General features: G+C 41.5%; 1 protein-coding gene across 1 annotated transcript; it reads left to right on the top strand.

Moving 5' to 3' along the window:
* Positions 1 to 10,097: 10,097 nt before the first annotated feature.
* On the top strand, positions 10,098 to 22,191 carry TLR7 (toll like receptor 7). Its single transcript, XM_030572936.1, has 2 exons — positions 10,098 to 10,224; positions 18,246 to 22,191. Exons 1-2 carry the CDS (start codon positions 10,222 to 10,224, stop codon positions 21,393 to 21,395), a joined length of 3,153 nt encoding a protein of 1,050 aa, XP_030428796.1. The 5' UTR covers positions 10,098 to 10,221; the 3' UTR covers positions 21,396 to 22,191.
* The last annotated feature ends 13 nt before the right edge of the window (positions 22,192 to 22,204 follow it).

A 22,204-nucleotide genomic window follows, 5' to 3' on the forward strand; every position in this document is an offset into this window, starting at 1 on the left:
CTAAGGCTCAGTCATGTGCAGGTAGGTGAAATAGTGGGTGAAAAACTGGATGGACAAGAGTAATCAAGGAATGGTTATCAATGATACACTTTCAAAGTGGGGAAATGTGTCCAGCAGCTCCCACAGGGGTCCAGTATTATTCAATATTTTCATAAATCAATTGGATAATGGAGTCGAAAGTTCAGCTAGGCAATTTGCAGATGACACCAGGCTGGGAGGGGTTGAAAGCACTTTGGAGGACAGGGTTAGAATTTGAAATGCCCTTGATAAATTGGAGGATTGGTCTGAAATCAGCAGATGAAATTCAGTAAAAACAAGTGCAAAGTACTACACTTAGGAATGAAAAATCAAATGCATAACTACAAAATGGGGAATAACTAGCTAGGCAATAGTACTGCTGGAAAAGGATCTGGGGATTATAGTGAATCACAAAGTGAATGTGTCAACAGTATGATGCAGCTACAAAAGAGACTAATATCATACTAGATTATGACGTATGTTGCAACCTTGTGCAGTATCTCTGGGGATACATACTGTATTAAGCTTATGAATGGTTTATGTATCACTGTGGGCCAGGGACTGTATGCAACTCAGGGCAGTGGAGGAGAGTGAGCGGGAATGATACCACAGTTCCTCCAGGAACTAAAAGCAGTGAATGGTGATTTAAGGTGAATCACTCAGGTTGTTAAGACCTCCGGAGAGGTACCATGCCTGGGGATGCTTGCATAAACTGGTTCAAACTAGGTTTTCCAGAGACCAACTGACTAAGAAAGGATGTTTGGCATAAAAAGTCTACATTTAAACTGACTCAGGGCCTTCTTTTGATTCAGCAAGCAGACAAGTCCTTCTGACCAAAAACGCCCTTCCAGAAGGGTTGGAAGGACTTTGGCTTACTAGGGCCCCCGTCAGTGACATCTGATAAGCTTTTAGAGAGTGTCATAAGCATACAGTTAAGGGTTAATTCCTCTTTTTTGCCTGTAAAGGGTTAAGAAGATCACATAACCTAGCTGACACCTGACCAACAGGACCAATAAGGAGACAAGATACTTTCAAATCTGGGAGGAAGGAAAGTCTTTGTCTGTCTGTTGTTGTGCGTGCTTTTGCCAGAGAAGATCAAGGAGGTAAGCCATCTAACTCCATTAAAATTCAAAAGTTTTGGATTTTTTTAAAGCAGAATTTTTTTACTGTTTCTTTAAACAATCAAACACAGCAAGCAACAAATATCTGGCCACATACTTCTGAAACCCCAAATCATGTTCAAGTTTTGGCAAACATTTCAGCTTTTCAATTAAAAAAACCCACAACAAATTTTGAAGGAAAGCAGACATTGTTCGTGATTTTTTCTGCTTTTTAAAAACTCTTAGTTTTTGATCCAAAAAAAGTTTTGACAGAAAATATTTGGCCAACCTTTTTAATGAGCTTTAGTGCCTTTTAGCACTAGCTGATGCTGAGAACCAGTGATACCTTGTAAAGGTGACTTGAAAAGAATTTTTCTGAAAACTGGGTTTGTGCTGAGATGTGGAAGGTTTTTAAATGTTTATTTTTCCCAAGGCCACCTTGGGCAAGTGGGACAAGTGGGGCAATTTTTCCCGGACCCCATGGTAGCCCCCATGAGAATACAGTATTCTATAGTATTGCAACTTTTTTTTATGGAAGGGGCCCCCAAAATTGCTTTGCCCCAGGCCCCCTGAATCCTCTGGGCAGCCCTAGTCTGGCTGCGCGTAATCAGCAGTCAGGCGATTTACCTCAACCTCCCACCCCACTATAAACATCTCCCCCTTACTCTCATAGATATTGTGGAGCACACAGCAAGCAGTAATAACAATGGGAATATTGGTTTCGCTGAGGTCTAAGCTATTCAGTAAACTGCTCCAGCATGCTTTTAAACATCCAAATGCACATTCTACCACCATTCTGTACTTGCTCAGCCTATAGTTGAACAACTCTTGACTACTGTCCAGGGTACCTGTGTATGGCTTCATGAGCCATGGCATTAAGGGATAGATTGGGTCCGCAAGGATAACTACAGGCATTTCAACATCCCCAACAGTTATTTTCTGGTTTGGAAAGTAAGTCCCTTCCTGTAGCTGTTCAGACAAACTAGAGTTCCTGAAGATGTGAGCGCCGTGTGCCTTTCCCAGCCATCTCACGTTGATGTTGATGAAACATCCCTTGTGATCCACCAGTGCTTGCAGCATCATTGAAACATACCCCTTTATGTACTGGATCCCAAGATAGGGATATGGGTTCCATCTATCACCACACCACAGTTAGGGAATCCGATTGCAGCAAAGCCATCCACTATGACCTGCACATTTCCCAGAGTCATTACCCTTGAAAGCAGAAACTCAGTGATTGCACTGGCTACTTGGATCACAGCAGCCTCCACAGTAGATTTGCCCAGTTCAAATTGATTCCCGAGTGACTGGTAGCTGTCTGGCATTGCAAGCTTCCAGAGGGCTATCGCCACTCACTTGTGAACTGTGAGGACTACTCTCATCTTGGTATTCTTGCGCTTCAGGGCAGGGGAAAGCAAGTCACAAAGTTCCGTGAAAGTGCCCTTACGCATGCTACTGGGAATCATCCCAGACCCACAACACTATGCGGTCCCACCAGTCTATGCTTGTTTCCGGGGCCCAGAATTGGCATTCCATGACATGAGCCTACCCCATTGCCACCTTTGAGAACAGTCTGTCCACATCCTCATCACTCTCGTCACTGTGCTGCTGTCGCCTCCTCGCCTGCTTTTGCAGGTTCTGGTTCTGCACATACTTCAGGATAATGTGTGAGGTGTTTACAATGCCTATCACTGCCACAGTAATCTGAGCAAGCTCCATGCTTGCCGTGGTATGGTGTCTGCAGGAGAGCAGAGTTTCAGAGGAAGCGGTGGATGACGAAATAGATATTTATAGAGAGAAGCCAGGAGAATAGATATTTATAGAGAACAGCAAGCAGATCTGCGAGGTGGATTCATGAGAGCAGGAAAGCAGAGTTGCAGCGGAAAGGGGAATCCATGACAGCCAACATAGAGAAATTCATTATCGATTGAGACAAGAGCAGAGGAGCAGAGTTGCAGCAGAAGCAGTGGATAACAACGGTCATATAGAGGACCTTTGAAGTGGATTCATGGCATCAGGAGAGCAGACTGGCAGCAGAAGAGGTGGTTGGATGGCTAGTTTTGCCGACCTATTGCACCATTTGCTGCCAGCAGCACTAGGACACAACAGAGGTGGTATCCCTTAGCTGAGCTGAGCGGGCTGCATGCTTGCTGTGATATGGTGAGATAAGCGCAGGAGAATAGAGTTGCAGTGGATACCACGAGAATAGATATTTATTCAGAATGACGAGAGGACCTGCGAGGTGGATTCATGGCACCAGGAGAGCAGAGTGGCAGCAGAAGCGGTTGTTCGATGATGATGGTTAGCAGTCCTATTGCACAGTCTGCTGAAAGCAGTATGGCACCTGCACGGAAAAAAGGCGTGAAATGATTGTCTGCCATTGCTTTCATGGTGGGAGGGGTGACCGATGACATGTACTCAAAACCACTCGTGACAATGTTTTTGCCCCATCAGGCATTAGGAGCTCAACCCAGAATTCCAACGGGCGGTGGAGACTGCAGGAACTGTGGGATAGTTACCCACAGGGCAACGCTCTGAAAGTTGACACTAGTTACAGTACTGTGGATGCACTCCACCGATTTAATGCACTTAGTGAAGACACACATAATCGACTGTATAAAATTGCTTCTTAAAAAATTGACTTCTATAAATTCAACCTAATTTTGTAATATAGACATACCCTTACAGCAATAGCAGATGGGAATGCCTCTTCAGCCAAGGAACTAATGTTCCTTTGCTATTCCTTCAGCTTTCCTTCCCCCCAAACAACCAGTAATACCTGTCTCCTACCTATGTTGCACTTAAGTAGACCTCATTCAAACCCCAGTCAAGTCTAGACAATAGGAAAGCCAGCTCTAGTAAACAGACAAAGAGCTGCCATTGTCTAAATCTGTATTGTGAGAGTGCCTCTCTGCATTTTAATGGGACAGTGGAACAGGGATTCTGTAGGTCACTTTTTATTTGTCATATTCCAGTGCAAACAGATTTTTTTTGGCATGTACTAAGACAAATTTATGATTTAGGAAACAGGTATCAATTGTACAACACAAAACCAAGTGGGTTAAGTTCTTATTGCCATGGGCCTCAAATAGCTGAATTTGGACCATCAATCTTTTTTATTTATAGTGCAATATTATTTAATTCTGGTTTGCAGAAGCAAGCACTGAATTAATTATATAGCTCAGTTTGTGTTCTACCCAGCTGTAAGTGAGGCTTCCGTAGTCTGAGCAGGCCTACTGTGTTTCCTCTTTTGTGTACTGTCTTGAGTATTTTTAGTTCTTACCACCACAATTCTGTAACTGTTATCAGCCAGGATCCTACAGTTCCACAGTTATCTGCCGTGATCATTTGTTGTTGTTTTTTCTCCATTTTCCATTTCTCTTTGGGGTTCACATTGTGCATCTGTCTATTTTGGTGTAAAGCTCTATTGTACTGTATATTCATCAAAAAAATGAGTAAGATTTTTTTCTAAGAATTTGGTCACACTACCTGTTAAATCACCTGGTAAGTATCATACTTTGAAAATTGTACTCAATGTGACATTACTACAGTAAATGGCTAAATAATAGCATGATGAAATCAGAAATCGAGGTGAGGGCGAACCCCTGGTCTCCAGTCCAACAGATGCAGGTGGCTTGTAAATGGGCACCCCTGAAACAACTGCCAGTTGCTCGGATTCATCAACTAGTCTGTTACTCGTGTCACAGCAGTTAATGCTGCATAAACCGTTTAGGTCTCAGGCCTCCTGTGGACTGGTCAGCAGTCTTTTGTTTGTTTGTGTGTGTGGAAATATGTTTTCTGTGTTTCCTTTCTTGGTTGTGCCCACTTCCATGGAGAGAAAAGATATCCTCGCTGTACAATGGGGGTACTTTTCTACTGAGCAACTTTCACCTTCACAATAGAGAAGGGAGAATTGGCCAGATGTAGGGGAAAATGCTTACTTTTATGATTAGTGCTATGGATTCTCTGTCAACACAGAGCAGTCAGGACCTTAGGGTTTATCTCTTCTCTTCACATGACACATTGCATGGAATTTAATTTGTCTACCACAGATGGCTGAAAAGTTGTGTTGCTCTTGGGTGATTGAAACTGTGATTCCTAGAAGTGCCAGCAGCCTTATTTTCAGAGATTCTGCGCATGCCCAATTCCCATTTAATATAATGATTCAGGGCCTCTGAGAAGCATGCCATAGGTCTGAAGTTTCAGACCACTGAGCTATCTTGTATGCTCACACTCTCTTTCTAAAGGGCAATATCATTCTCTATGTTGTGTGAGGTTTGAAACATTTCTCACCTGGCGAGGTGGGGGGGACTTTTTGTTTCACTAATGTGCCTTTCCAGTCACCAGGCAGTTTCAGTTTACAGTGAATTGAAACTTAAATGCTACACGGTGGGTAACTGCCAAATTCAATTTAGAAAAAAAACCAGAAATAAAATCAGCATAATTATGGTTTCCAAAAGGAAACTTGTTTATACAATAGTTAAAACTAGTGCATTGGTGGCTATGCACTCATGGGGATGGTTTCAAAGGGAGCATCTCTGAAAGTCATTGAGCATTGGGTGTTTAGCCAACATTTATGCCTTTGAAAAGCTCCCCTAACTCAATAGGTGGCACACAGCTGTTTTTAAACAAGCATATAACTCTTCAGAGGGGGTTAACACTGTGACACTGACAGACCAGAAGCCAGCCGTTGCCAAAGCTTTAGGACTCAGCTGAGCACTGACAAATTCATTGATGGAAACTGGTCTCATTTTCCTGTGTGATAATATGGTTAAAATGGGTATTGGACTTATAATAATGTGTTTAGACTTTATGAAATGCTTGCAAGATGCTGCATGCATGAATCTCACTTATAATATCTTTATCACATGCTATAAGGTAATATTTAAGGGGCTGGTTTTTTTTGTTTTGTAACTGTAAAAATGTTTGCTCTGAAACTGTGAACCCAGTCCGGAGGATTATCTCCTGCCCACCAAGAAGGTTTGTCAAAACTAAATGGGCCATCATGAGACATCACAATACAAAGACTATTAATTGCCCCCTTACACCCATGAAGATGCTATTGGCAAAAGGGCTCATCCTTTGAATTCTGGAAGAAGGAACTAATAATAGCTGGTGAAAAATGTTTACTTCTTTTGCTATTTGGATTGTCACAGGACCAGACCTACAAAACAGAAGCAGAGATCTCCAGGGTCAACCTGGGTTAGTCTCAAAAGTTATTCAGAGCAGACAGATTACTACAACAGTCACCTTTTGAAGCCATAGACTGTAACTTATTTGTATCTATAGCTTGCCTGATTTAGCCTTGTAATAACCCTCTCATTTCTTTCCTTAGTTAATAAATCCTTAGATAGTTTACTATAGGATTGACTACAAGTGTTCTCTTTGGTGTGAGATATAAGGTACAAATTGACCTAGGGTAAATGATGGATCCTTTGGGACCTCTGGTCCTTTGGGACTGGGAGTAACCTGAGTGTTTTGTGATCTTTGGTGTGTAGCGACCACCTATCACTAAATCCACCTTGCCTGGGTGGCAAGATAGAGTGGAATGCCCAAGTGATAGAGTGGAATGCCCAAGTGACTCAATGTTAAGGCTGTTATAATGTGTTGGGAGTTCACACTTATTACTGGATTGGTGAAATCTAATTACAGAACTGTGAAATCCAGACCTATGTCACCGTTGCCTTTCAACTTAGGGTGCCTTGCACTGCCTTACTGTTGTAGCTCCAAGCCTGCACCACTCACAAACACTTTACCAGCATGCAGGTCACTACCAGATGTGTGTGTTTAACTGCAGCCTGCTAGTCACACCCTGGCTCTCACCAGCCTTGATTATACTGCAGGGTGACCCAACAAACCCCTGTTCTGGATTTTCCCCCAGAAATGTGAGTCCTATACTGCCCAACCCGCTTTTGGACAGTCCAAATATATTAAGTCTGTTATTCCTTTAAGGGAATAATATACACACAGCTTGCCACTCTAAAAGGAGATACTCAGACACTTGAATGTAAACAAGTTTATTAACTACAAAGAGAGAGATTTTAAGTAAGAAATTGTTACTAAATAAAGAGAAAATGTTTTCTAGTGCCCAGTTTAACAAAGTACACTGCTACCTCGATATAACGCCACCCGACACGAATTTGGATATAACGCGGTAAAGCAGTGCTCTGGGGGGCGGGGCTGCGCACTCTGGAGGATCAAAGCAAGTTCAGTATAACACGGTTTCACCTATAACGTGGTAAGATTTTTTTGGCTCCCAAGGACAGTGTTATATCGAGGTAGAGGTGTATATTCAATTTAAAGCGAAGTTTCTCACTGTATGCTTCCAACAGCATTACTGAGCAAACTCTTCCGGTCAGGACCTCTCCCCCAGAGTCCAATGGCTGTTTCCTTTGTCTTCTCAAATGTGGAGAATAAGATGGGCCAGGAAGAAAGAGAAGAGTGTCTTGGAGTGTTTGCCCCTCCTTTGAGTAGTTTCAATCCCTCTTTGAAAAGCATTTCCAGCTGAGAATGTGGAGGAAGGAGACCTCATGCTGTTTCTTTGCTAAAATGCAGGTCTTTGTCCATGCCCCCTTTTCTTGCCATAGAATGGCCTCTTGACAGATGAAGGCCCATCAATTTTGTTAACACCTGGCTGCAGCATAAGCTTTCCTTTTATCTTTGAGAAATTGATTTAGCCACTCCCCAGACTTATTTGGGAAACAGTTCTGTCATGCTTTCAGTTTATGTTCATAATGTTCATAAGTTCATTGATTTTATACATAATGTTGCTATGTGGACTTTACCATAATATGATTGATCAGCAAGTTATGAGTTTTCAAATGATACCTCACAAGGCATACTTAGTACAAAGATTATTACAATCAGGTGGAGGGTGTGATTTTGGGGTGCATTCTGTCACAAGAAACCAGTTTGGGGGTCTCTGCTCTGCTTCTTGGCAGTCTGCCCTGAAGTTGGCACTCACAGTTGAGCCACTCCAGACAGCGTGACACACACCTTGCAGGTTTAATGGACAGTCTCCCATTGAACTTCAGTTGGTTTTGGACCAGTCCCTTAATGAACATCCATTTTGTAATATTAAATGCATCAAACAAATTATTTCCATAGCACTAAAGCAGTAGTTCTTAACCTTTTGTAGTGGTGACCCCTTTCACATAGCAAGCCCCTGAGTGTGACTCCCCCTTATAAATTAAAAATATATAAAAATGCGTTTAACACCATTATAAATGCTGGAGGAAAAGCGGGGCTCGGGGTGGTGGCCAACCCCCAGTTTGAGAACCCCTGTACTAAAGGCATGCACTGAGGTTTAGAGAAGAATTAGATATATGCAGGCCCTCAGGACTGATAGTCTGTTAAGTATTCTAACTGGACTGCCTACATAAATTAAGTAGAACCACTTATAAAGTATTTTTCCTTCTATAAAAATGTGTTTGCAGGTCTCACAGAACTAAGCAGAGTTTTAGCAAAGCTGATGCATTATTTATAATACCTGAAAGTGAAAGACTAAATGTACCATCTATGAAAAGAAATGTCTAGCTGCCTGGGTCTATCAGCAAAACCAAATGTTATTGTATTGATAACATATCTTTAGGAATGGAGAACAGAATGTAGGCAACTATAAGCCTGATTGTGGCCACTGAATGCTCCGAACAAAATAACATTATGCCTCTTTGTGTGTTGGGAGTGGGGGAAAAGCACTACAGAGGTAGGATGGTCCAGTAGTTAGGGGCTAGCCTTAGTCTTGGAAGACGAGGGTTTAAATCCCTGCTCTGTGACATACTTCCTGTGTGACCACGGGCAAGTCACTTAGGCCCAGATCCTCCAAACTATTTGGACTCATTAATGCCTATTGATGTCTCCCTTCAATGATCTGGGCCTTAGTCTTTCTATGCCTCAGTTCTCAATCTGTAAAACTGTGAGTTTAAATGCATTAAACAACTGTGAAGCACTCAGATACTATGGTAATGGGAGCCATGTTAGTACCCTAGACTGATCTGTTAGATGCTTGCACCAGTGTAACTACGTCAGCTACTACAGTGTCCCACATCTTAGTTACCTGCCTTCAATGCCCCCACCCTTAAAAGACATTGCTTCTACAAAGTCTTTCACCATTAATCCACCAGGACAAGATATTAAATATCCAAAATAATCCATAGCTGTGAACTAATATATTTTGCATTTGATTCATATTACATTTTTTATTTAAACTGTAAGCCTCTTAGGCTAGGGAACATGTCTGTTTATTATACAACTTCAGGTATACTGGTGGTGTTCAAAAAGAGACCTGATCGTTGATTTGGATAGGAATGGGATTGGACCTTAACTAATCATAGTTAAATTTCCAGTTCTAAACTATTTTAATGTCAGGATACTCTCTCTATTCACACTGCTTCTAACAACATTGCCATCTTAGAAAGAGGAAGTTGAACTTGTGCGAATCTTGGGTCATCTGAGTGGATATTATTCCTTTCTAGCAACAATCTTCTCCCTACCCAGTTCATTTTTTTAAATTCTCCTCCTTAAATATTTTGGCATTGTGCACCCACTGTGGTCACCCATGTTCCCTCAGCTGGGCTTGTCAGGAGATTCTTGGAGTAGGAGTCACCATACCCAATCTGTCTGCTGAAGGGATGAGAGAGAGACAGATTGTATTTGGCTAAAATAGGCCATTTGAAAAGGAAGCTATATAAAAACATGGCAAACTTGATAGTGAATTGCTATATAGAATCTGTGACAGTGCACCTCTTCTTCATGAGCAAATGTGGACTCTGGGAAAAGGGGAAATAAGTACAGGTAAAAAACCCTGAGCTGTTTTTATCGGCTTAGAGGGTGGGCTGGAATAAATGAGGTCCCAAAGGCTTAATTTAAATATATAGCTTTGAGGAAGTGAGTAGCAGCAGCTGTTTAACATGTAATTGATTTCTCAACTTTCATCTTGACTGAAGAAACAATAGTATCCTAACATTATTCTTATGCCGTTTTCTGCTTTCTTCTGTACCTGAGCTGAAGCAGTGGGCACCCCTTTCAAGCTGTTGTGTCTCCCCTTTGATTTCCAGTTTTCGCTGGGGAAAAGTCACCTCTAAGTCTTGGAAGAACACAGAAAATGGTAGGTTCAGCTTCCAATTTAAGCATATTCTTAGAGCTCGGTGAAACGGGAACTGCAATGTGGGTGAGAGGGGGATTTTGCAGACTGTATCCTCTTCCCTTTCCATCCCAACACCAATTTCATAATTTGTCATAATGATTATAGTTGGCATTACACAATAAGATGGATCAGGGGACAGATAACATTTGCTTCTACTATTTTATTTCAAGTTTAGTATTATAGTATGTTAATAACAATAATCTCTTCCAAAATGTTCATATCTCTTGGGATGCTATTTTCTCTCTGTGCTCCAATTATATTTTGCCTTTAAAATCTGTATAAAACAAACAGGAATGATAAAAGTCCATGTAGAAAATATCCCTAGTGCATTGTTTCTGAATATTTGATGAATACTGTAAGTCAGATGTGGATTTTATAGGGTTTATACAAGTCATAATTGGTCCTTACATTGTCATGGACAGCCACACGGTCAGATTATAAAAATATGTTGATTTACATGAAACAATGAAATGCTAGCATTTTCCCAGAGGATCACTTGATCAAATGTTAATCAAGCAGAAAGAGGCCCTTTTTGCACTTCCTACAATAGCAACTTGGTTATGCAGAAAACAATCGCAACGGTTGCAGCTATTCTTTTAAACTTCAGTTTCTTTTACTCTGAAGACTTTGACACAAATTATTATTGCTAATTCCATCTTCTTTCTACAAAGAACTTGGAAAGACACTACTCTTGTTTGTATTATAATAGTCTGCAATGTGGACAAAAAAATTTAGAGACAGTTTCTTAACCAAAGACCTTACAATCAAAATAGATAAGACAGATGAATGGTGAGGAAAGAATGGAAGTGGCGCTCCCCCCATTTCATGGATGGGAAACTGAGCACAGACACATTAAGAGCCAGATTTTTAAAGGTATTTAGGCACCAAAAGATGCAGAAATTGATAGGAGATAGTGCCTACTGAAATTTTCAAAATTACAGAGCTGCATTTTAAGCATTTAAAACACCTTTAGAAATCTGGCCCTACGTAGCTTGCCCAGGATCACACAGGAAGCCTGTGATATAGATGCTGACTCTGTGGGTGACCAGGCTTCAAGCACCCACTGAAAAAAAATAGGAGAGGTGCTCAGCTCACACTCTGCTCTGAGGACCCGCCCCCACTTGGCCTCTTGCCCTCAAGGCTCCTTCCACCGCTCACACAGTGAGGAGGGGATGGAGAGGAGCGGGCGGTGGGTGGGACCTCAGGGGGAAGAGGCTGAGTGGGAATGGGGCCTCAGAGCAGAATGAAGATGGAACTGGGACCCTCCTGCATGTGGGCCCAGCATCAGCATGCCATTGTAAACCCAGCACTGCCCTCACAAGCCACAGTGTTGCCGACAGTTTCATCCAGAAAGCTACAGTGAGATGTAACGTCTTTAGACTGGGTCACTAATGAAGACAGCTTGTAGATGAGCGCAATGATTTTAATATACTGTAATTCACACTATGATTATGTAGTTCATTAATATCTTAATAAGGATTAAATTAAGATACCAATGATAGACACATATTCAATAACTAGGATTAGAGAAGTGTATAAATATGCTGAAAATAGCACCCCCCAAGCTGGCAGAGCTCCCCCGTCCCCAACATACACCCCTCTTCAAAATCACTCACCAGCAAAACCAAAAGTCAGTGCCTGTGCCAGAGCTAAGAATTGAGCCCAGGTTTCCCAAGTACCAGTCCAATACCTTAATCACAGCACCATCCTTCTTCTCTAAGAAATGTATCCAAAAAGTGTCAAAGCACAGGTTTGAATAAAATGTCTAAATTGTCCATAGCGAACCATCATAGTGAAGAATCCAACAGCATTTTTGTTACAGCAAGACCTGAACAAACCTGAGCTTGAAAGTTCGAGTTCAACAAACATACGTTGGTCTTTGTTTGGGGATGGGAGGATTGGCATCCTTATCTCCTTTTCTCCTCTTCATCCTGACATGTTGTCATAAACAGATAGTAGGAGTTAATAGAACAGAAGTACTTTATATCTCTTTTGCCTGTAAAGGGTTAACAAAATCAGTGAGCCTGGATGTCACCTGACCAGAGGACCAATCAGGGGCAGGATACTTTCAAATCTTGAGGGAGGGAAGTTTTTTGTGTGTGCTGTTAGTTTTTGGTGGTTGTTCTCTCTGGGTTCTGAGAGGGACCAGGCATGCAACCAGGTTTCTCTCCAATCTCTCCGATACAGGCTCTTATGAGTTTCAGAATAGTGAGTACTAGGTAGATAAGGCGAGTTAGGCTTATGTTTGTTTTCTTTATTTGCAAATGTGTATTTGGCTGGGAGGAGTTCAAATGTGTATTTGGCTGGGAGGATTTTAATTTGTACTTGTATACTTAGGCTGGGAGGGTATTTCCAGTGTCTATAGCTGAAAGACCCTGTACCTATTCCATTTTAAATTTACAAAGATAATTTTTACTGTTTTTCTCTCTTTAATTAAGTTTCTTGTTTAAGAACCTGATTTTTTTTTATTCTGGTGTGAGACCCCAGGGGACGGGGTCTGGATTCACCAGGGAATTGGTGGGGAGAAAGGAGGGAAGGGGGAGAGAGAGGCTAATTTTTCTCTGTGTTAGGATTACTTTCTCTCTCAGGGAGAGTCTGGGAGGGGGAGAGAGAAGGAGGGGGGAAGGTGCATTTTCCTCTCTGTTTAAGATTCAAGGAGTTTGAATCACAGTGATCTTCCAGGGTAACCCAGGGAGGGGAAACCTGGGAGAGGCAACAGTGGGGGAAAGGGTTTACTTTCCTTGTGGTAAGATCCAGAGGGTCTGGGTCTTGGGGTTCCCTGGGCAAGGTCTTGGGGGGACCAGAGTGTACCAGGCACTGGAATTCCTGGTTGGTGGCAGCGCTACAGGTTCTAAGCTGGTAATTAAGCTTAGAGGAATTCATGCTGGTACCCCATCTTTTGGACGCTAAGGTTCAGAGTGGGGAATTATACCATGACACGTGATGATGCCTCTCTTGTCTTCTGCCAGATAAGCCCCTTGAAACACACTGCTCCGACTCCCAGCAGGCTCTTTGAGCTACCCACAATGGGTTGTCATTAGACATGTCTTCCCCTATAATAGTGCTTGTGGAGAAACTCCCACTGACCTCTGTGACAGACACTCTTCATAATTCTGGAGAAGAGCTAGAGAGCCTGAGGCTTCCTTAGCAACCTTGTGCTAGAGATTGTGTATAGCCTCAAGTATCCTGCTCCTGGTTCTGGAGAAGACCTTGCTGTCAGTAGAGGAGCAGCTGTTTGTAAGTCACCCTTTTGGTAGCAATTTTCATTATTCTAATAATCATTTATGTATTTACTTATCCCTTATAAAAGTTACTGATTGCGTATGTGCTGTTACTGAGTTTACTAAATGTGCTTCTTAAAATGAAGTGATGCATAATATTGTTGAAATTTTTCTCTTGCAACTTATTATTTAACAAATTATTTATTATTATTATTATTTAACAAAAATAATTCGTTTTCCAACCAAATGAAGATTTCAATGGGTAATTTTTTATCTTGTTCAAAGTTCTCAGTTAATTTCTTCAGGTTTTTTTCCCCAGTTAATTTGGTTCTCAGTTAATTTTTTTTAAATTTGTCCCCTCTTTATCTTCCTTTTTTCCCTCCTCCTTCACCACCTCTATTATTTATTAACGAAAAATATTGAGTTGCGGGGGTGATTTTTTTAACTGCTGCTCTGCATATTACCTAATTTGTCTACCCTTATAATCCCGTTATTCACTGATCTCATTTAAATCAGGAGTTCTCAACCTACAGGTTGCAACCAATTTCTCTTACTTTATGGCTACATGGAAGTGTAGGAGGATTCTGGCAACTTTTGGTGTTGTCAAATGGAGTCACAGTATGGGAAAGGTTGAAGTTCCTTAGGAATTTAGAGAACTGATCTGAACCTTATATGAAAATAAATGAAATTTGTCTCATCGACATAAAAGATCTCCTAGGACACAATCCAGCTGCCATTGAAGTCAATGGCAAAACTCCCATTGACTTCAATTGGATGAGAATCAGGTAGGATGACCAGACTGCAAGTGTGAAAAATTGGGACAGGGGTAGGAGGTAACAGGTGCTTATATAAGACAAAGCCCCAAATATCGGGACTGTCCCTATAAAATTGGGACATCTGGTCACCCGATACCAATTCAGAGGCAAGCAATGGCTCCCTGAACCTTCTCCAAAGAGAAAGCACGAGACCCAGCATAACAGTACCGGCAATTTGCCACAGTACTCAATGATTTTTTTACCTCTGTCTTCACAAACAAGGACAGCTCCCAGACTGCTGCACTGGGCAACACAGTATGGGGAGAAGGTGACCAGCCCTCAGTGGAGAAAGAAGTGGCTCGGGACTATTTAAAAGCACTAGACGAGCACAAGTCCATGGGTCCGGATGCACTGCATCCGAGGGTGCTAAAGGAGCTGGCGGATGTGATTGCAGAGCCATTGGCCATTATCTTTGAAAACTCATGGCGAATGGAGGAGGTCATGAATGACTGGAAAAAGGCTAATGTAGTGCCCATCTTTAAAAAAGGGAAGAAGGAGGATCCGGGGAACTACAGGCAAGTCAGTCTCACCTCAGTCCCTGACAAAATCATGGAGCAGGTCCTCAAGGAATCAATTCTGAAGCCCTTGGAGTAGAGGAAAGTGATCAGGAACAGTCAGCATGGATTCACCAAGGGCAAGTCATGCCTGACTAACCTAATTGCCTTCTATGAGGAGATAACTGGGTCTGTGGATGAGGGGAAAGGAGTGGATGTGTTATTCCTTGACTTTAGCAAAGCTTTTGATACGGTCTCCCACAGTATTCTTGTCAGCAAGTTAAAGAAGTATGGGCTGGATGAATGAACTATAAGGTGGATAGAAAGCTGGCTAGATCGTTGGGCTCAATGGGTAGTGATCAACAGCTCTATGTCTAGTTGGCAGCCGGTTTCAAGCAGAGTGCCCCAAGGGTCTGTCCTGGGGCCGGTTTTGTTCAATATCTTCATTAATGATCTGGAGAATGGCGTGGACTGCACTCTCGGCAAGTTTGCAGATGACACTAAACTGGGAGGAGTGGTAGATACACTGGAGGGTAGGGATAGGATACAGAGGGACCTAGACAAATTAGGGGATTGGGCCAAAAGAAACCTGATGAGGTTCAACAAGGATGAGTGCAGAGTCCTGCACTTAGGATGGAAGAATCCCATTCATTCTTACAGACTAGGGACCGAATGGCTAGGAAGCAGTTCTGCAGAAAAGGACCTAGGGGTTACAGTGGACAAGAAGCTGGATATGAGTCAACAGTGTGCCCTTGTTGCCAAGAAGGCTAACGGTATTTTGGGCTGTATAAGTAGGGGCATTGCCAGCAGATTGAGGGATATGATCATTCCCCTCCATTCGACATTGGTGAGGCCTCATCTGGAGTATGGATCCAGTTTTGGGCCCCACACTACAAGAAGGATGTGGAAAAATTGGAAAGAGTCCAGCGGAGGGCAACAAAAATGATTAGGGGCTGGAGCACGTGACTTATGAGGAGAGGCTGAGGAAACTGGGATTGTTTAGTCTGCAGAAGAGAAGAATGAGGGGGGATTTGATAGTTGCTTTCAACTACCTGAAAGGGGGTTCCCAAGTGGATGGATCTAGACTGTTCTCAGTGGTAGCAGATGACAGAACAAGGAGTAATGGTCTCAGGTTGCAGTGGGGGAGGTTTAGGTTGGATATAAGGAAAAACTTTTTCACTCGGAGAGTGGTGAAGCACTGGAATGGGTTACCTAGGTAGGTGGTGGAATCTCCTTCCTTAGAGGTTTTTAAGGTCAGGCTTGACAAAGCCCTGGCTGGGATGATTTAGTTGGGAATTGGTCCTGCTTTGAGCAGGGGGTTGGACTAGATGACCTCCTGAGGTCCCTTCCAGCCCTGATATTCTATGATTCTATGACTTTTTATGTCCATATTTTAGTACTGAAGCTTTATATTGGAAAGTTGATAGAATAAATCTCCTGAAGTTCTTAAACCAACTATTGACCCTAGAGAACAGAAATGCAGTGTCACGTGAGAGCCTTTCCATCTATTTCTCATGGTTGGTCTCTTTCAGTTCTTGTCAACTCCTTTGTATACCTCTGGGGCTGGCTATTTTAGGTTACAAATAAATACAAAATGGCCGGGGTGGAGAAGCAGCAGGGGAGCAACTTAAGTGCGCAGAATATAATAACATGAATACCTAAATATTCAAAATGCCTATGTTATCTATCAAGTGTGTCTGAATTAGTGTTCAACAGCACTTTCCCAGACTTTCAGTTTACTGGGTGGCTTGTAATAAAGAAAAGATTTCACACAGGACTGAAGAAACACTTGGGCATACCTCGTGGTATCTGGTTAAGCATCTGATTTTCAGTGTAATTAGCTGCTTAATTGAACATCCACATTTAGTCAATACATTCCCTCATTTCATTAAAGAGCACTGTGTGTAATGTTTTGTTCTCCAGTCCTTACACATCAAATTACTGAGAGAGAAATTTTAATTATGAATTTTTTTAAAGTTTTCATTGAATGTATGCACCAATCAAAAAAAGATCCAGATAAAAGCCAGTTCCAAAATAACACAGTAAATAAGGGTAGTTACAATTGTATTGAAATTCAGGTGACTGACAACTTCAGTGAATAATATTACTTGAACAAAAAATGCACTGCACATGAAAGAAAGAAATGTCCACTAGAATGCTAAGTAAGGTTACTTCCCTATTTCTGTCACCCCCCTACCAATACAAATATAAATAAAAAGAGTGGCCAAAATCACAAAGATAGGTGTGAAACGAGAGCTCATTTGGGGAGATTCTGTGAACTGAAATTCTGTGGGTTTTGGCTTTCTTATTTAGCTATTATTATTTGTTAAAGGGACCTAGCCAATTTAAAAGTACACCTCTGCTTGATTCCTTTTAACCTATCATTGTTACATCAACACCTTGGTTTACTGGCCTGAATTTTCAAAAGTATATAGTGATTTTGTTAAATAGTGATAGTATATTTTGTTTGATTTAAAGGGTGCTGCGTACCTACCTGCTGAAAATCAGGCCTCTTTAATGTGTCTTAAATTGGGCACCCAAGTCACTAGTCACTTTTTGAAAATGTACAGTTTGACCACATGGAGATCAAGTCAGGGTGTTAATGTGTAGCACACTAGCCTAGCCTGCTCCACACAAAGTTTTTGAGTGGACCCACTACCGCACACTGAAAATTCTATAGTGTACAGCAGTAGATCGAAGCACTCTACGGAACATTTAGTGCATGGCAAGGGGTCCGCATGGCTAGTTAGTGCACAGCAGGCTTTTCTGCAGTAGATGTACACTCCAACTTGCCACATACTAAGGCTCCATATAGACCAGCCCTTACGCCACTGTGAACTGAACCTGAGTATCTTAAAACCAAAAACACACTATTTTTTCCATTTGTTTATTTTGTGCATTTGACAGCAATTTGTGCAATAGTCATTTCATTGCTTCCCTTTTGTATAGCTACAGCTTATTATGTATTTAAAATGAACTCTTGAAACATTTCTCCTGTACCTTTAAATATAATATTACTATATTCTCAAAGGATATATAGAAGTACAATATAGGGGAAAATCCTGAGTGTGAAAAGAAACAAATGTCAGATCTCTCCTTGCTGAGTTAATATATGCAGCTGGACTGTTTTGATAGATTTCTGTGTGGGGTTTATTTAATCCTTTTAAATTGAGCTACTTTATTCCACACAAGTTTTCAGATGGATTTCTCTGGGCCTACATGAGTATAATGTAGCTGTGCACGGAAATGGAGATTACCCAAAGAGAATTCCCAGGTATATGAATTTTAATTTGTCTTTCACAACACTTTTGAGTAAGTTCTTTAATGTTCTGTACTACTTTATTGAATAGAGAACTTTGGGATCTACTATTTAATAGTTAAAAGGGAAAAATAATTGTAGATCTATATTGCAACTGTACTAAATAAATATGTGTTTCTTTCCTTCTTTTCAGGCCTTTCACACATGGCCCTCAAACAGATTGCTCTTCCTCTTGCTCTTCCTGTTTTCCAAGCTGCTGTCAGCCAGATGGTTTCCTAAAAGTTTACCCTGTGATGTGAAAGTAGAAGCTTCAAAAGCCAATGTGATAGTGGACTGCAGTGATCGTCGTCTGACCGAAATTCCACATGGGATTCCTCGTAACGCTACCAACCTGACTCTCACCATTAACCATATTCCAAACATTTACCCAACATCCTTTGTCCATCTTGATAATCTTGTGGAGATTGATTTCAGGTGCAACTGTGTGCCTGTTCGACTGGGGCCGAAGGATCATGTGTGCACCAGGAGACTGCAGATCCAGAACAGTAGCTTTGCCACTCTCACAAAGTTAGAGTCATTGTACTTGGATGGAAATCAGCTATCAGAAATACCTAGGGGTCTTCCTCCTAATTTACGCCTGCTGAGCCTTGAAGCAAACAGCATTTTTTCCATTACAAAAGAGAATTTGTCAGAACTTGGAAACATAGAAATGTTGTACCTGGGACAGAACTGCTATTACCGTAATCCGTGCAATGTTTCATTTGAAATTGAAGAAGCAGCCTTCCAGGACTTGAGAAATTTAACCATATTGTCCCTGAAATCCAATAATTTAACCTACATTCCACACAATTTGTCATCCACTTTAAAGGAACTGTACCTTTACAATAACATGATTCAAAAAGTTCAGGAACATGATTTAAATGACCTTTACAATTTGGAAATTCTTGATTTAAGTGGCAACTGCCCTCGCTGTTACAATGCCCCATTTCCATGTACTCCGTGCCCTAATGATGCCCCAATTTGGATCCATCACAAGGCCTTCGATGCCTTAAAACAATTAAAAATTCTGCGCCTTCACAGTAACTCCCTTCACAATGTACCCAGTAGCTGGTTTAAGAACACCAAGAATCTCAAAGTGCTTGACCTTTCCCAAAATTTCCTGGCCAAAGAAATTGGAGAAGCTTGTTTTTTGAACTTTATCCCCAACCTTGTAGAGCTGGATCTCTCCTTTAATTTTGAACTTCAGGTCTATTCTTCGTTTTTGAACCTGTCTAAGACATTTTCCTCCCTTTCACACCTGGAAATCTTGAGAGTTAAGGGTTATGTTTTTAGAGAATTGAGTCAAGAAAACCTACGTCCATTGCTTCATCTTAGAAATTTGACAGTCTTGGACCTGGGAACTAATTTTATCAAACTTGCTAACTTGAGTATGTTTAAAAAATTCCCATCTCTTAAAATGATAGACCTCTCAGTAAATAAAATATCTCCTTCTTCAGGTGAATTCAAAAATCATGGTTTTTGTTCTATCCCCATGGCTTCAGTAGATCAATACAAAAGTCGAATGGTGCAGGAAATGCATTATTTCAGGTATGATGAGTATGGACGAAGTTGTAAATCCAAAGACAAAGAGGCTGCTTCCTTCCAACCTTCTGTCAATGAGGACTGCCTCAGTTATGGGGAAACCCTGGATCTAAGCAGAAACAACATATTTTTTATCAACCCCTCTGACTTCCAGCATCTCACTTTCCTCAAATGCCTCAACTTGTCAGGTAATGCTATCAGCCAGACTTTGAATGGAAGTGAGTTCTACCCTCTGTCTGGACTGAAATATCTGGATTTTTCTAACAATCGGATTGATTTGCTGTACTCGACTGCCTTCCAGGAACTAAAAGATCTGGAAATTCTAGACCTGAGCGATAACAAACATTATTTTCTGGCAGAAGGTATTACTCATAAGCTTGATTTTACAAAGAATTTGACCTTTCTGAAGAAGCTGATGATGAATGGGAATGAAATTTCCACTTCTACTAATATGGGAATGGAAAGTCATTCTCTTCAGACTTTGGAATTCAAAGGAAATCACCTAGATGTTTTATGGAGGGATGGGGATAGTAGATACTTGTCATTTTTCAAGAATCTGACTAACCTAGAGCAACTGGACATTTCCTACAACTTTCTGAGTTTTTTGCCTCTTGGTGCTTTTGAAGGCATGCCTCCACGGCTCAAGGTACTCAGCTTAACCAATAATATGCTGAAGTCTTTCAACTGGGGGAAACTCCCCTTTTTGGAAAAACTAGAAACCTTGGATCTTAGCAACAATCTGTTGAGTACCGTCCCCCGGGAGCTGTCCAATTGCTCTGCAACCCTGCACAAACTGATACTAAAGAACAATAGGATCCGACGGCTGACTAAGTACTTTCTCAGAGATGCTTTCCAGTTAAAATACTTGGACCTCAGCTCAAACAAAATCCAAATAATTAAGAAATCTAGCTTCCCAGAGAATGTTATCAGCAATCTGGAGATGTTGCTTTTACATGGCAACCCTTTCAAGTGCATTTGTGATGCTGTGTGGTTTGTTTGGTGGATCAACCAGACTGAGGTTACGATTCCCCTGCTGGCCACAGACGTGACCTGTGCAGGCCCAGGAGCACAAAAAGGTAAGAGTGTGATTTTATTGGATCTGTATTCCTGCGAATTGGACTCCTCTTATGTGATCCTGTACTCTGTGTCGGCATCAGCTATCCTGTGTCTGATGGTGTTCACAGTTACAAGTCACCTCTATTTCTGGGATGTGTGGTATAGTTACCATTTCTGCACTGCCAAGATAAAGGGCTATCGGCGTTTACATTCACCAGAAACTTGCTATGATGCTTTTATTTCCTACGATAACGAAGATCCAGCTGTAACTGAATGGATCTTGAAAGAACTAGTTGAAAACCTGGAAGATCAAAAAGATAAACAGTTCAATTTATGTTTGGAAGAAAGAGATTGGCTGCCGGGGCAACCAGTTTTAGACAACCTTTCCCAGAGCATACAACTGAGCCGAAAAACCATATTTGTGCTGACTAACAAGTACACAACAAGTGGCATCTTTAAGACAGCATTTTACATGGCACACCAGAGACTTATGGATGAAAAAGTGGATGTGATTATCTTGATATTTCTTGAGAGAGTTCTGAAGAAGTCCAGGTACCTCCGGCTGAGGAAGAGGCTGTGCAGTAGCTCTGTCCTAGAGTGGCCAACCAATCCTCGGTCCCAGTGTTACTTCTGGCAGTGTCTGAAAAATGCACTAGCAACAAATAATGACATGACCTACAACAAACTGTTCCGAGAAACTGTGTAGCTCTCCCATACCCTGTAAAATCTTAGTGTGATACTGAGTAGACTGGGTGACAATGAAACTCAAATTTTATTTGAAGAAGGTTTCAAAGCATGGGAGATAATTTAAGCCTGACATTATATCAAAAGTTAGATGCCACAACTAATATTGCAAAGACAATATTTTACTTGTCTCTCTGCAACATGATAGCCTTACATTTAACCACCACCAGCTGCCAACCAGGCTGTTTCAATGACGTGCACCTTACCTGGCACTTACTGCTACACATAGAAATAAAATGCACTACCAGTTGGAAGACTCAGGTTTGGAACAGAATCATAGCTTCCAGTTTTCAGTTCAGTGGAGGTTAAGAGTATCTCATGTAGGTTGGCTCAAATACCTCTGAGACCACTTACTTGTGTTACTGTATTACATGGACTACTAAGAGGAGTTTAGCTGTGCTTGAAACTGCTGCTCTTTGGATCATTGTTAGAGTAAATAGTATTCTCATATAAAACTGTAGGTCACCAACTCAAAGCAGCACCAAACGCTACCAGAACAACAGATACAAAACCTGTAGACATATTTCCACTGCTACGATGATCAATACACCCCACAACACACCTTTCAGGGCCCATGAATTCCACACGTGCTTATCACAAGATGTGGTGTACATCATCCAGTGCACTAGATGCTTCAATAACAACTATGTGGGTGAAACCAGACAATCACTATGCTCTCAGATGAATTCTCACTGAAAAATGGCAAATACACCATATCACCTGTGGGTGAACACTTTTCACAGAATAATCACTCTACATCTGACCTCTCAG

Source organism: Gopherus evgoodei, chromosome 1 (assembly GCF_007399415.2).
Source record: "Gopherus evgoodei ecotype Sinaloan lineage chromosome 1, rGopEvg1_v1.p, whole genome shotgun sequence".
In the NCBI taxonomy this organism is placed as follows: domain Eukaryota; kingdom Metazoa; phylum Chordata; order Testudines; family Testudinidae; genus Gopherus; species Gopherus evgoodei.